Consider the following 13,438-nt stretch of genomic DNA (forward strand, 5'->3'; position numbering starts at 1 on the left):
CAAGATTCTGCTGAAGGGACCCTGATATAGCGGCCTCTTGTGAGGCTATGCCAGTGCCTGGCAAACACAGAAGTGGATGCTCACAGTCAGCAATTGGATGAAACACAGGGACCCCAATGGAGGAGCTAGAGAAAGTACCCAAGGAGCTGAAGGGGTCTGCATCCCTGTAGGTGGAACAACAATATAAACTAACCAGTACCCCCTGAGCTCGTGTCTCTAGCTGCATGTGTAGCAGAAGATGGCCTAGTCGGCCATCATTGGGAAGAGAGGGCCCTTGGTCTTGCAAACTTTATATGCCCCATTCAGGGAAATGCCAGGGCCAAGAAGTGGGAGTGGGTGGGTAGTGGAGCAGGGGCTGGGGGAGGGTATAGGGAACTTTCGAGATAGCGTTTGAAATGTAAATAAAGAAAATATCTAATAAAAAAAATAAAGAAATGAGTAGTGGTCAAAATCATACAAGGAAAATAACCTAAAAAAAAAAAAATTAATGATTGAAAGGAATACTGAAGAATCTTACCTTTGGGTTGTATTCTGTGTTTTTGGCATTCAGAGCTATTTTTCTCAGATCCAATTTACAGGCCAGATTTGCAGTGGAAACTACATTCCTGGACAAACAAGTCAAGTAAGAAAATCATAAAAGTATAGTTTCAACACCAACTTCTTAACTTATTTCATAGACTCTGCCTTAGCAACTTGCTAGGGGGGAGAATTCTCAGTTTGAAATTTAAAATTCTGTGGTCTCTAGTAAACCTCAGTGTGCTAACATAACATTTTCTAACATTTCATAACTAAAGTTAAGGCTTAAAACTTAAATTTTATAACTAATAGCAAACAATGTCTCAAAACAGAAACCACAAATCCAAAGAAGTTTCCAAATCCAACTCCTTTGTGTTTACCCAGCCTTAACTCCTATTGTTAAAACTTGAATGCTTTGGTAGAAACAATACAATCTTTCAAGGATGTGTAAAGAACTGGTGCTTCCTTTTATGAGTAACCAGATCATCATTGGTTCTAATCCAAGAAGAAGGGTAAGGAGGACTGGGGAGAGGATCTACTTGAGATAGTATTGGGAGGAGGGGGGAGCTGATATTGGGGTATAAAGTGGATTAATAAATTTAATAAAGATTAAAAATAACTGAAAAAGAATAAAGCAATATGAACTTCTCCGCTTTACACCATTATCCTGAAATTAGCTGCCATCTTCTGAAATATAAACTATGCATCTAGAAGCATCCCTCACTTGAAAAACAAGTATACTTACTGTAATTGAAGCACAATTCCAGAACATTCTGGAACAGGTTTCATTGGAGTCATGGATGATATCAATGCCACAGGTAAGGCATTGGAGTTTGGTGTTTCTGGAGGGGGCTGGTTGGAGTCAGCATCATCAAAGCACAGACATGACTGGGTATCTGCTGAACTGTTGCTATTCAAGTTCTGCTCTCTGCCCTGTTCATCGGGCAATTGCAACTGACTTTGTTCATCTCGAGTCCTACAGCTTTCCTCACTTGACAGCTTGTTTCCAATGACAGTTTGGTCTCTATTTTCTTGGGTAAGTTCATCTGGTAAGAAGCTTAGATCCACAGATGAAAAGTCAGTGGGTGCCTTTTTGACTCCACCAAGATGTGGATGAAATAGAGTCTCTGGATTAGACGGAGGCGAATGCATGTCTAAAGGCACTCCTGGGCTGAACAGTTGAGACATAGCTGGAGGAAAGTCATCCTAGGCAGTTTGCAAAACAAAAGAAATCAAAACACTAGTGTCTTACACCAGTGGGATTCCAGGAAGGCAGTGGGTTCGTCTAGAAGGTGGTCCAAGATTGCTTAAATTCATACCCTGCCTCCTACTACAAAGTACCAACCAAGATTCTTCTACAGCATGCTTAAAAGTGTATCTTAGAGCTGGAAAGATGACGCAAAAGAGCACTGACTGCTCTTCCAGAGGACCCAGGTTTGTGGCCTCCACATGGCTACTCTCAACCATCTGTAACTCCAGTTCAGGGGGATCTGATATCATCTTTTGGACTTATTCACTGGGCATCAGCGATACAAATGGTGCACATATATACATGCAGGCAAAACACTCATACACAGAAAATAAAGGTAAATAAATCTTTTGTATGTATGTCTTAAAAACAGAAAAAGCATCATGATGTTTTTCCTACTTCAGTTATAGCCTAAGCTGTCCCTAGCCTCAGCTGTTAAAGAGAGCAGCTGCACTCTATTAGTTAACCATAAGCACCAGTGGACTTAAATGTTCCTTCAGTCTTAAATTCACATTTTTTAAGGATTTTGATTATTTTGTCATTATGTATATGTGTGAAGGGAATATGTGCAATGAGTGTAGCAGCCTAAGGAATCTAGGAGGCATCAGACTTCACTGGACCTGAAATTACAGAAAGTCATGAGCCACATGGTTCCCAGACATGGGTGCTGGGAGCTGAACTCAGGTTGTCTGCAAGATTGCTAATTGCTCCTAACTATGTAGCTACCTCGATGACCCCAGGAAACTCACATTTTATAGTAAGCAAGTGAACATCAGAACATAATCTTAGTTGGCTAATCAACACTAATTAAGGACTCTGCATTGCTTTTTTTCTAATCAGAGAAAAGACTTAAAAATTATATGAATTTAGGACAGATAAATTAGATAAAATGTTAAAAGTATTTCAAATTGATATTTGTTTTGCTTTGGAGATAGGATCTCATTGTATCCCAGGCTGGCATTCCCCTCTACAGTGCTGGATTACACCTTTAATCCCAGCACTCAGGAGGCAGAGGCAGGCAGATATCTGTAAACTTAGTTGTTCACTGTTAGTTTGAGAAGCCAGATGTCCTCTACCTGGCCTGCACCGAGCAAAACAGAAGCATTGGACCCCGAGGTGACTGCTGGCATGTCACTTTACCACCAGGCCCAGGTCATCTAACTTCATGGCTAGGGTGTCTGATGGGCAGCCCTCAACTGGAGGGTTTGAGTAATAGAGCCTCCCTCTCGGGGTGGATTGGTCATTTCAAAGAGATCCCCAAGGCCAACGCCAGCCCTGGTTCTCAGCCATGTGGCTGCCAGGCTCACCTGGATGGTGTAAGGGTCCAGGAAGAGGTCTGGGTATATGTCCTCCTCCATGATGAGAGAGCCACCATGTAGAGCTGAGGGCAAGCAAAGGAATCAGTGTCAAGGCAAGTGGGAGAAGCTTTGTTAGCACCAGGCTGGCTGTGGGAGCAAATTCCCTTTATTGGCCTCAGGTAGCACGCAGTAAGGCGGGGTCAGCTCTGCTGCCTTGCACAGATGCTGTGAATGAGCTGAGGAGTCAGGTGAGAAGCAGAGAAGAAATTGATGAACCAGGCAAGACACAGCTGGTGGCACCCAGAAGAAGAGGAGGGCCAAGACTGGTGCTTCCAGTAGAGCAGCATGATAAGGTTGGCGCAGTGCACAGTGAGAAAAGAATGCTTCTTCTCTTCTGCCTTTATTCTTATCCCTTTCCTTTTCTTTTCTTCTTTTCCCTCTCTTTCCTTTCCCCCTTCTCTTTCATGTAGTCAAGGCTAACCACAAACTTGTATGTCCTCCAGCTCCTAAGTGCTGGGGTTGCAGCATGCATGAGCTTCACCATACCCAGATTCTTAGATGTGCTATTTCTAATATTGATTTATCTTCGTTGGCATGTGTGCATGGACACATACACAGTGCAGAGCTCATGTTATGTTCAGAGGACAATTTTCAGGAGTAGGTTCTCTCCTTCCAGCTTTGGAAAAAACTCAAGGATCAAACCCAGAGTGTTTGGTGGCAGGCACCCTTACCCACTGAATCCACTCATCTATTCAGATGTGATATTTCTGTAATTATTCTTCACCTTCACACCCCAGGTAGGTTTTCACTGATTACAGAGAATTTGCCTACAGCTGTGCAAATTCCACAATTAGGGTTCAGACAACTCAAGAAATTCATGTAAAACCAAATATCCAGAGACGCTTTTCTTTCTTAAATGCTTTAATCCAAATGTCTTAGCTTAAGTGTATTGAACTGTTCTAGAAACAGACACTTTGATGTAAGAGATTGTAAAATGTATTTTTAAATCTTCCTTACTTGATTCTACTATTTAAAAGGAGCAATTTAAATTATTCATCACCATGTCTTTGTGCCCAGCTCATCTGCTCAGTCTTGGTGGATAAAAGGAACCTGAGAATGGAGCCTGGATAACCTGCACTGGGGTCAAACATTCCAATAAAAATAAGGGGATCCTTTTGGAAAAGCTGGGATTTATATAATGGTGTGTGATGTAATGTCATAGTGTCTTTAAATGAGACAGCCTACTGAGCTGCACACTCAGAAGTAGCCTGACAGATCAGTAACTATCGTTATTGCTTATCCCATGAAGATCATGTGTGCCTCAATCCAATATGTCTGATGTTTTCATAGAAATATCAATCTAGAGCACACAGACACAAGGAGTGTGCATGTACAAAGAGAAAGCTGTAAAAAGAGCAGTATTAAGGCAGCTACCTAAAAGGAAGGATGAAAGATTGCTACAGGAGAGACCAAACCTGCAGGGACCTTGATCTTGGATCTCCAACCTTCAGAACTATGAAGGAAATTTCTGTGGTTTAAACTGCCCAGTTTGTGCTGTTTTATTATGGCATCCCAAACTGACTAAAACAGATCCAAATTTTACTTTATTTTATTAATTATATCTCACCATCTTGTGTGTGTGTGTGTGTGAGAGAGAGAGAGAGAGAGAGAGAGAGAGAGAGAAAGAGAGAGAGAGAGAGAGAACCTTCCCCTGTGCATATGCATGTGCCAGTGCAAACTGATGTCTAAGGAAGCCAGAAGGAGACATCAAGTCCTGTAGAGTTGGAATCCCTAAGAAGCCTCTTCCTATAGCTAGACCAATCTCGAATTTCTTTGTGCTGTTGTCTAACCCATATTAACTGTACAAAATACTAGGTTTCACTATGACATGTTCATACGTGCATATGACATTCTTCTGTTATACAGTTCTGCCAGTATTCCCATGGCTCTGCCGCCCCATCTGCTTTCCTTTTCCTCGATAGCTCCTTCTGCTTTCACATCATCTCTTTGTTTTCTAGGCTCCACATATGACAGAAAACATGTCACCCTAATTTTCTGTGTCTGGCTTTGTTGTGTGACTGTTTTCTTTGGGTTTTTTTTTAAAGTGATGATAGCATTTATTTCTAAGTTGTAAAGCTTTACCTATGAAAGCTGTCTAAGAAAGGGGGGAAGCAGAAAGATCCTAAGCAGGGCAGAGGGAAAATTCTCTCCACAGCTCAGTGCTGACCCTTCTCTTTGTCCTCAGCACTTATACATCTTTCAGAATACATGATGATTACATGTCTAAAAGGTCATCACAATTTTACACATAAATTCAAATCACAAGTTGAATAAGAACGTTACAACAGAAGGTTTACATGCATTTCCATTAGGAGTAATTATCTGGCTAAACGTTCATCACCTGTCATAGCTCCACAGGTTCACTGAAGGGTTAAAATCATAACTAAGTTATTAGTCAAGTTTTGTATAGTTAAACCCAGTTAACACTTCATCTTCTGCCCTAGCACCAGTAATAAATCACTAGTTCCCTTTTTATGAACCTTGGTTAATTGTTTTACAGCCTCTTGGACCGTGTTCTGAGTAGTGGAAGGTCCGGCTAGGTTAGGGTCTAAGCAATTAAGTGGTGCTACTTGGGAGACTGGCAGAGTTCTCCTTGCAGCTTTGATTATCAGAAAAAGACCTTATGGCAGTCCCGCTTTAAAAGAGTTTAATAAACATTGATATGATTTTAGGAATTCTTTGGGTTTAATGTAGCATTTAAAAACAGTTTTTACAGTTTTTCACAAATCCTCTATGCTGCAGGTTGGACTCTTCAGAAATGAAGCTGCCTGGAAGTTACCCAGGGGACTTCCTGGAGATGTAACTGTCTTTGAGTTGTGCATACTTCTATAAGTAACCCCAACAAATGCATTGGTTCACTAATTTAGACATTTCCCCATGAGGGAATGCTAATGGGCCTAATCTCAAGCTGGTTGTACGCTGCTCTTTGGAATAAAACATGCACACACATGCACAAACACATACACACTATAGTGTTTGTCTCCTTCATTCATCATTGATAGGAACCCAGACAAATACTATAAACTAGCTTCTCTGAATACTATGTAGATATGCAAATATCTCTATCATTTGGGATGAACACAGAAATGCAAAACTAAATGTTATATAAATTTTAGTTTTAGTTTCCTGTGGACTCTCCATATTGGTTTTTGTAGGAGGTAGATAAACTTACATTCTCCCCAATGGTATATAACCCCACCATTGAATTCTTGTAACACTTGTTTGCTTTCCTAATTATAGACAATCTAACTAGGATAAGGTGAAAGAAAGCTCAAGATAGTTGGGGTTTTGTTTGTCTGTCTCTGACTTTATTTGTTTGGAATAGGAACAGACCATAAATTTCTGACTGGCTTGGAAATTAGTACATAGACCAGCCTGGCTTGAAACTCACAGCAATCCATCTGCCTCTGCTGGGCTTAATACTCTGTGACACCATACCCAGCTTGGTGTAGTTTAGATTTGTGCTTCACTGATACGAAGGATGTTGGGCATTTCCTCCTGTACTTAGAAAGGCATATCTTTGATTTTAGCTTTAGCAGTTTTCCTCCTTACATTTCCATCAAATCAGGAGTCTATACAAATGTGAGCTTATGAGATGATAGTGTCATAAATGAGTACGGTGTGTGTGTGTGTGTGTGTGTGTGTGTGTGTGTGTGTGTGTGTGAATTAGGCATTGTGGTGAATGCCTGGGATCCCAGAATTAGGCAAAAAGGTAAGGGATCAAATTCAAGGCCAGCAACAGCTACCTTAAAGGCCAGCTTGGGCTACAGTGTACCTTGTCCCCAAGCCCCATAACAAACAAGCCAATGAGTTATCAGTAATAATCAGAGACAGAGATTTCCACGATTAGCATTCAAGTAAGAAGCAGAGGAATACAATTCTAATGATAAGCAAATGTTGGGAAAACTCGGTAGGCAAATATTCCTTCTACTTTGATCTTTGTAGCCTTTTGTACATTTGAAATTATTTCAAATGAAAAGCTGCAAAAGAAAAGGGGTGTTTGGGGCGTGTTTTCAGGTTTTGGGGTTTTTTGTTGTTGTTTTGTTTGTTTGTTTTTTGGTAGCATATTAGTTTCTCTAAAACCTTAAGTCCTTCTGTGCTGGGGATAAAAGATCATTGTGGTTCCATTGAACAAGAGCTAATTCCTAGGGCCCTCACACTAGGCTGAGTGCTTCACATGTCTAAACTCACTTCAGTGTCACAACAGAGACTGGGGTGAGTACCCTCCCCATCCTCTGTAGTGCTGTGCTCTGGGCCCAGTCCATCACCTTGTGCACAGCAGGCAAACATTCTATCACTGAGCTACACCCCAAGTCAGTCACACTGACCCTGCCTCAGTATTTAAGCTCCTGTTCAGAGCCCAAGACCCATGTTCTCTACGTGGTCCTTTATCAACAGTCTGTGTGTGCCATCTTAGATTCATATTGTGCATCTTATCTCTTTCGAGTCTGGCTTATTTTTGTTTAGAAATTTATCATATTTTGAACTTTGGTACAATAAATGATGGAAAACAGAAAAATTACACACAAACCTTATGGAAGAATTTAAACTCACTTGTTTGTTTTGTTCTATTTTGTTTAACCTTGTCTAATGAGAATCCCTCCCGCTGAGTTTTCTCTCAAGGAAGCAGATTAGGACTAGGCTTTCTCTTTAGAAGCCTTGGACAGACACTAAATTGGCCAAGAAGCTCAATCCCTCTGAGCCCCAGATTTCCCATCTGTGAACAGAGAACATTTAAGGCAGTTCTACTAGATATTGTGGCACACACCTGTAATCCCAGCACTTGGAAGGGTGAGGCAGGGTGATTATGAGTTGAAAGCCAGTCTGGGCTATGTAATGACACTCTGCCTTAAAACAAACAGACAGACAGATAAACAAAGCAACTGCCCAAATAATTAATGTGTGAAACTTTGAGTTTACTGCCTAGCCATTCCCAAGGGCACAGGGAGTTGCAGATATTTCTAGAAAACAGATCATCTTACTAAGCATGTTGTTTTCCTTGCTTCATGAAAGAAAATAAAACCAACCTCCTGAATTTCCCTCCATTGCGATTGAAGTAAAATGCAAATTTGTAAGCATGGAACCATAAATCAACTCAAAGCCCCTTCTGGGTGCCTGCCACATGCCAGCTACTTGTACTCAGTTGAGTTGAGCTTTGTTTCACCTTGTCCCGTATTTGACCACATTCTCTCTCTTCTGTTTGGAGATTGGCCTGAGGAGTGGTAAACCAGGCAGGCTTTCCTGGACACCCCCATCCCGGCCTGGTATCATTCCTATCTGGTAGAAATCCACAGCTCCAATGTTTTCTGGCTGTACTTTGCTTATAGAAAGGCTGAAAGGAGAGGGCTGGAAAGCGATATCTGCATTCCTTCCTTCTTCCTTTCACACAGCAGCATTGGAGGTAGGGCTCCTGGATCTCTGGCTGTCCTCCCTTAGACAGCGCTAAGCTGAAGGAGAAATAGAAATCCACCTGCATCAGAGACCAGCCAAGGTCACTTCCTCCTCAGAATCAGCAGGTATTAAATCAAGCTGCCACCAGCTTACCCGAAGACCCACAAACCAGGCAACTCATTGCCTCTGCACAGAAAATCATGAAAGTGAGGCAATGGGCAGCCAGCCTGGCTGAGGGGCTGCCTTCTTTGGGAGGAGGAATTGGGTCCTGTTACCTCCCATTACTCATCATTTAAACTACTGCCTGACAGTGAAATTGGGAGCCAGATGTCAGCTTCCAGATGTTTCTAACTTCTGCAGCAGGTAATTTAGTAAAGATAGCCTCAAATGCTATCCCATTGCTTCAGATAGTGGAGCTACTTTCCCCAATGACTTTGAGAACTCTTGCACAAGGGCACATGCATGAGTCCATGTCCCTCAGTTCGCTGCTGCTGCTGCTGCTGCTGCTGCTGCTGTTGCTGCTGTTGCTGCTGTGTTACCCTACAATGGGGCATTCAGCCTTCACAGGACCAAGGGCCTCTCCTCCCATTGATGCCCGACGCAACCATCCTATGCTACATTTGTGGCTGGAGCCATAAGTCCCTCCATGTGTACTCTTTGGTTGGTGGTCCAGTCCCTGGGAGCTCCGGGAGGTATGGTTGGTTGACACTGTTGCTCCCCCCATGGGGTTGCAAACTCCCTCAGCTCCTTCAGTGCCTTCTCAAACTCCTCCATCAGGACCCTACAATCAGTCCAATGGTTGGCTGTGAGCATCTGCCTCCGTATTTGTCAGGCTATGGAAGAGCCGCTTAGGAAACAGCCCCTGTCAGCAAGCACTTCCTGGCATCCACAATAGCATCCAGGTTTGGTGACTATCTATGGGATGGATCCCTAGGTGGGACAGTCTCTGGAAGGCCTTTCCTTCAGTCTCTGCTCTACACTTTGTCTCCATATTTCCTCCTGTTCTCCCTTCTAAAAAGCACTGAAGCATCCACAATTTGGTCTTCCTTCTTCTTGAGTTTCATATGGTCTGTGAGTTGAATCTTAGGTATTCCGAACTTTGGGTCTAATATCCACTTGTCAGTGAGTGCATGCCATGTGTGTTCTTTTGTGACTGAGTTACTTCACTCAGGATGATATTTTCANATTCCATCCATTTGCCTGTGAATTTCATGAAGTCATTGTTTTTAATAGCTGAGTAGTATTCCATTGTATAAATGTACCATATTTGCTGTATATATTCCTCTGTTGAGGGACATCNGGGTTGTTTCCAGGTTCTGGCTATTATAAATAGTACCACAAGATCCTTCTCTTCCGTAGGTCATAGCTGAAAGATTGAGAAGGGTCGTGGGAAGCAGGGTCTCTGATGATTCCTTTGTGACTTTATATCTTGAACATACTGCACATTACTTCCCTAGGCTCCATTCAACTCAGTACCAGCTCTGCTAGGGTGCAGCGCCACTGCACCTTCTGCCCTCCACTGACATTTCTGAATGCATGAGGAAAAAAATCACTGAAAACCCGAACATCATGAATCTGAAATGTTCTTGTCTTGACCGCAGCCCTGGTTCTGAACATGGGTAACACACAGTTTGAATTGGACTTAATTGTCAGACCTTGCAGCCCCTGCAAATACTGCAGGCAACACAGCAACAGACCATTCCGTTCAGAATTATACTACAGCTTATTTTCTCTTTGTAGAAAGATAATACCTTATTATGGAAAACAACGACATTTAATGTTTTCCTACCGTCATATTGCTAAAGAAATTAGTAGGACTTTGGATTGTAATTTGTTCTAATATTCTATTGTTAAAATTTTCAATTTGAGTTCCTTATGAGTTTTATAAGTAGTAGTAAAAGAAGTCTGGCTTAGGTTAGGGACAGAATTCCTAAAAATTTCTAAGAAGCCCTGAACACAGGATACTCCGGATGGATTATGAGACTGGAGAGTGTCTCCTTTGGGCTTACATACAAGAACAAGGAACTTCCTGGGGGGGGGGGGGCGGGGTAAATTCGCTTCCACACAAAGATCTTTCTACTCTCTCCTGGAGTGGATGATTTTGTGGTGAAAAGGCTCCTAAACAATTCATTTTTGTTCAATGTTTTTCTTTTCATGTACCCCCCCTTTTTTGTCCCTGTCTGGATGGGTTCTTTGTCTTTCATTAGAATATATCAATTTAGTCATTCTACCTTAGTATTTCCTGGGAAATTGTGGCCTTTTGTCTGGAAATTAAAGGCTTTATTTTGAAATAATTTTCTTTAATACTTTACCTGAAACATACTTGAAAATCATTAGGTTGGTTCTCTTATTCTTTGGAATTCTACTAAGAAAGACACAGCACATTGATCCAAGTTCTTCTGTGCTTCAGGTACTACCGCCTTTGCTAGTACTGCATGTCTCACTGTCCTTCTCTGTGTCTGTCTGAGACTCTTTTCTTTTTTAAAGATAAAAATTAAAATAATTTAAAAATACTCATTAAAATATAAATAAAATTTGACAACTTTTGACAGTTTCATATATATATATACCTGCATAATACAACTAGTTGATTTATTTATGTTTTACTGGCTATTTTCTCTATTTACATTTCAAATGTTATTCCCTTTTCCAGTTTTCCTCCCTCTGGGAATCACCCTATCACATCCTCCCACTCCTGATTCTATGAAGATGTTCTTCCACCCACCCACCCACCCACTCCTACCTCCCCACCCTCGATTCCCCTACACAGGAGCATCTATCAAGCCTTCATAGGACTAAGGACTTTTCCTCCCAGCTATGTCTGACAAGGCCGTACTCTGCTGCATATGCAGCTGGAGTCATGTGTACTCCTTTGTTGATGGCTTTGTCCCTAAGGGTTCTGGGGGGTCTGGTTGGTTGATACTGTTGTTCTTCCTATGGGGTTGCAAGCCCCTTCAACTCCTTCAGTCCTCTGTTATTTACATTTTTCTCTGCTCTATTTTCTTATAATGCTTTATATTTCTGTTCCATGATTTCTAAAATATTTTAATTGAATATAAATAAATATAAAATACTTATTCATATGTTAAATATAAATTAGTAGGTGGTATTTGTTTATTAAATGTAAATAAATGTAAAATGTTTATTCATATTAACTTATTTGTATCACAGATATTTTTATTACAAATATTTATTTGTAACATAAGTGTATGTAGTGAAGATGCCATGAGACATGTGTTAAGGAGCTCAGAGGACAACATTATGGAGTTAGTCTCTTCTTCACTCTTAAGAGGATTCTGGGAGTCACTCTTGGGTCACAGTGCTTGCACAAAAAGTGCCTTTCCTGTTGAGCCTTCCCTATGGCCATTTTGCTAAGCTCTGCTGGTCTTCTTTTCATTACCTACATTACAACAAACCTTCCTGCTATTTCTTAAATAACTTTTTTTTAATATGCATTCTTCAGATGGATTGTAATATATCCTTTTAGGATTGTATTTATCCTTTCTTCTCTGATATAATGCATACAGCCAGGGCTGGTTCTTTTTTCTTTTCTTTTTCAGAAAAAAAACCTTATTTATGCGTGTATTTTATGTATATGAATACTTTATCTGTGTGTATATTTATGTACTGGATGCCAGAAGAGGGCATCAGATCCCATTATAGGTAGTCATGAACAACCCTATGGTTGCTGGGAATTGAACTCAAGACCTCTGGAGGACAGGCAGTGCTCTTAATTGCTGAGCTTTTCTTCAGCCTCATAGGACTGGTTTATTTCTAATGTCAACAAAAAAGACAGTTGGGGATCTGACACTTTTTGTGTTTGGCATTCATGAGGTTGGGGCTATATTGTGAACACTCTTAAACTGCTTCTGGAAAATCATGTCACCTCTAGACATGACAGGACAACTGCACCCACAAAAGTTCCACAATGTGGCTAGCTAAACAAGGCCTGAGTGATGACACTCCACCTGACATTCCAGTATGAATGGGGGAGATTTCACAAGGTCTCACTCCTGGATGAAGAGCTATAGTCTCTTCATCTGATGAGAATTAGAGACTCATTTTTTTCCATGGATGAGACCCTGGTACATTACCTAATCCAATGTGGTCAGCGTAAACAAATATACATATGAGTAACAATAAATGACTAAACAGGACACATAGACATACTTTTTAAGACAAGGGGACCATGAATTTGAGAGGTAGGGAAATGGGGAGAGTAGGAAGGAGAAAGAAAGCAGTGTGATGGTGTAAATATAGTCTACAAGATACTCAAAAAAACTTAACAACAAACAGTCAAAGTTCGAGTTACTGTTGCTGAATAATCTCTCCTTCAGCAACAATTGCCAATTTGTAGCGAAGAACTCTTGTCTTCCCAGGAGCCCCCGCTTGACAAGAACTGCAGTCAGTTTTAGTCATAAGCTCCAGATTGACCCTGAGTAACACTGGCTGGTTATCCCCATAGTTGACCCTGAGTAACACTGGCTGGTTATCCCCGTAGTTTCTTAGAGTATCACAAATACAAAACAGAAGAATAATAGGTGATGCTCTATAGTCAGACCCTGGTGCCAGAAATGTGCCCACCTCTTTGATATTTGCTTGATATCAACCAGACACATTCCAGCAAGGAATAAGTGGCTAATATCTGCTTACCAGTAAGTGCATATATGGGTGTTCTTCTGAGCATGGGTTACCTCACTCAAGATGATATCTTCCAGATATATCCATTGGCCCAAGAATTTCCTAAATTCATTGTATTTATTAGCTGAGTAGTACTCCATTGTGTAAATGTACCATAGTTTCTGTATCCATTCCTCTATTGAGGAACATCTGGGTTCTTTCCAGCTTCTGGCTATTATAAATAAGGCTGCTATGGACATAGTGAAGCATGTGTCCTTATTATAAGTTGGAACAACTTCTGGGT

General features: G+C 41.2%; 1 protein-coding gene across 3 annotated transcripts in view; it reads right to left on the bottom strand.

The window, feature by feature from the left end:
• Nucleotides 1–3,199, bottom strand: part of Tbpl2 (TATA-box binding protein like 2) — a 25,657-nt gene extending 22,458 nt beyond the window's left edge. For all 3 annotated transcript variants that reach the window (XR_002380390.1, XM_021194404.1, XM_021194402.1), the window contains exons 1-3: nucleotides 3,073–3,199; nucleotides 1,262–1,722; nucleotides 518–605 (exon numbers count right to left, since the gene is read on the bottom strand). Coding sequence is in view for 2 of the 3 variants with exons in the window: in XM_021194404.1 (XP_021050063.1) it covers nucleotides 518–605; nucleotides 1,262–1,722; nucleotides 3,073–3,123 (600 nt within the window). In the remaining variant the exon portion in view is untranslated. The remainder of the gene's footprint in view (nucleotides 1–517; nucleotides 606–1,261; nucleotides 1,723–3,072) is intronic.
• Nucleotides 3,200–13,438: the final 10,239 nt, after the last annotated feature.

The sequence above is a fragment of the Mus pahari genome, chromosome 3 (genome assembly GCF_900095145.1).
Source record: "Mus pahari chromosome 3, PAHARI_EIJ_v1.1, whole genome shotgun sequence".
Classification (NCBI taxonomy): Eukaryota; Metazoa; Chordata; class Mammalia; order Rodentia; family Muridae; genus Mus; species Mus pahari.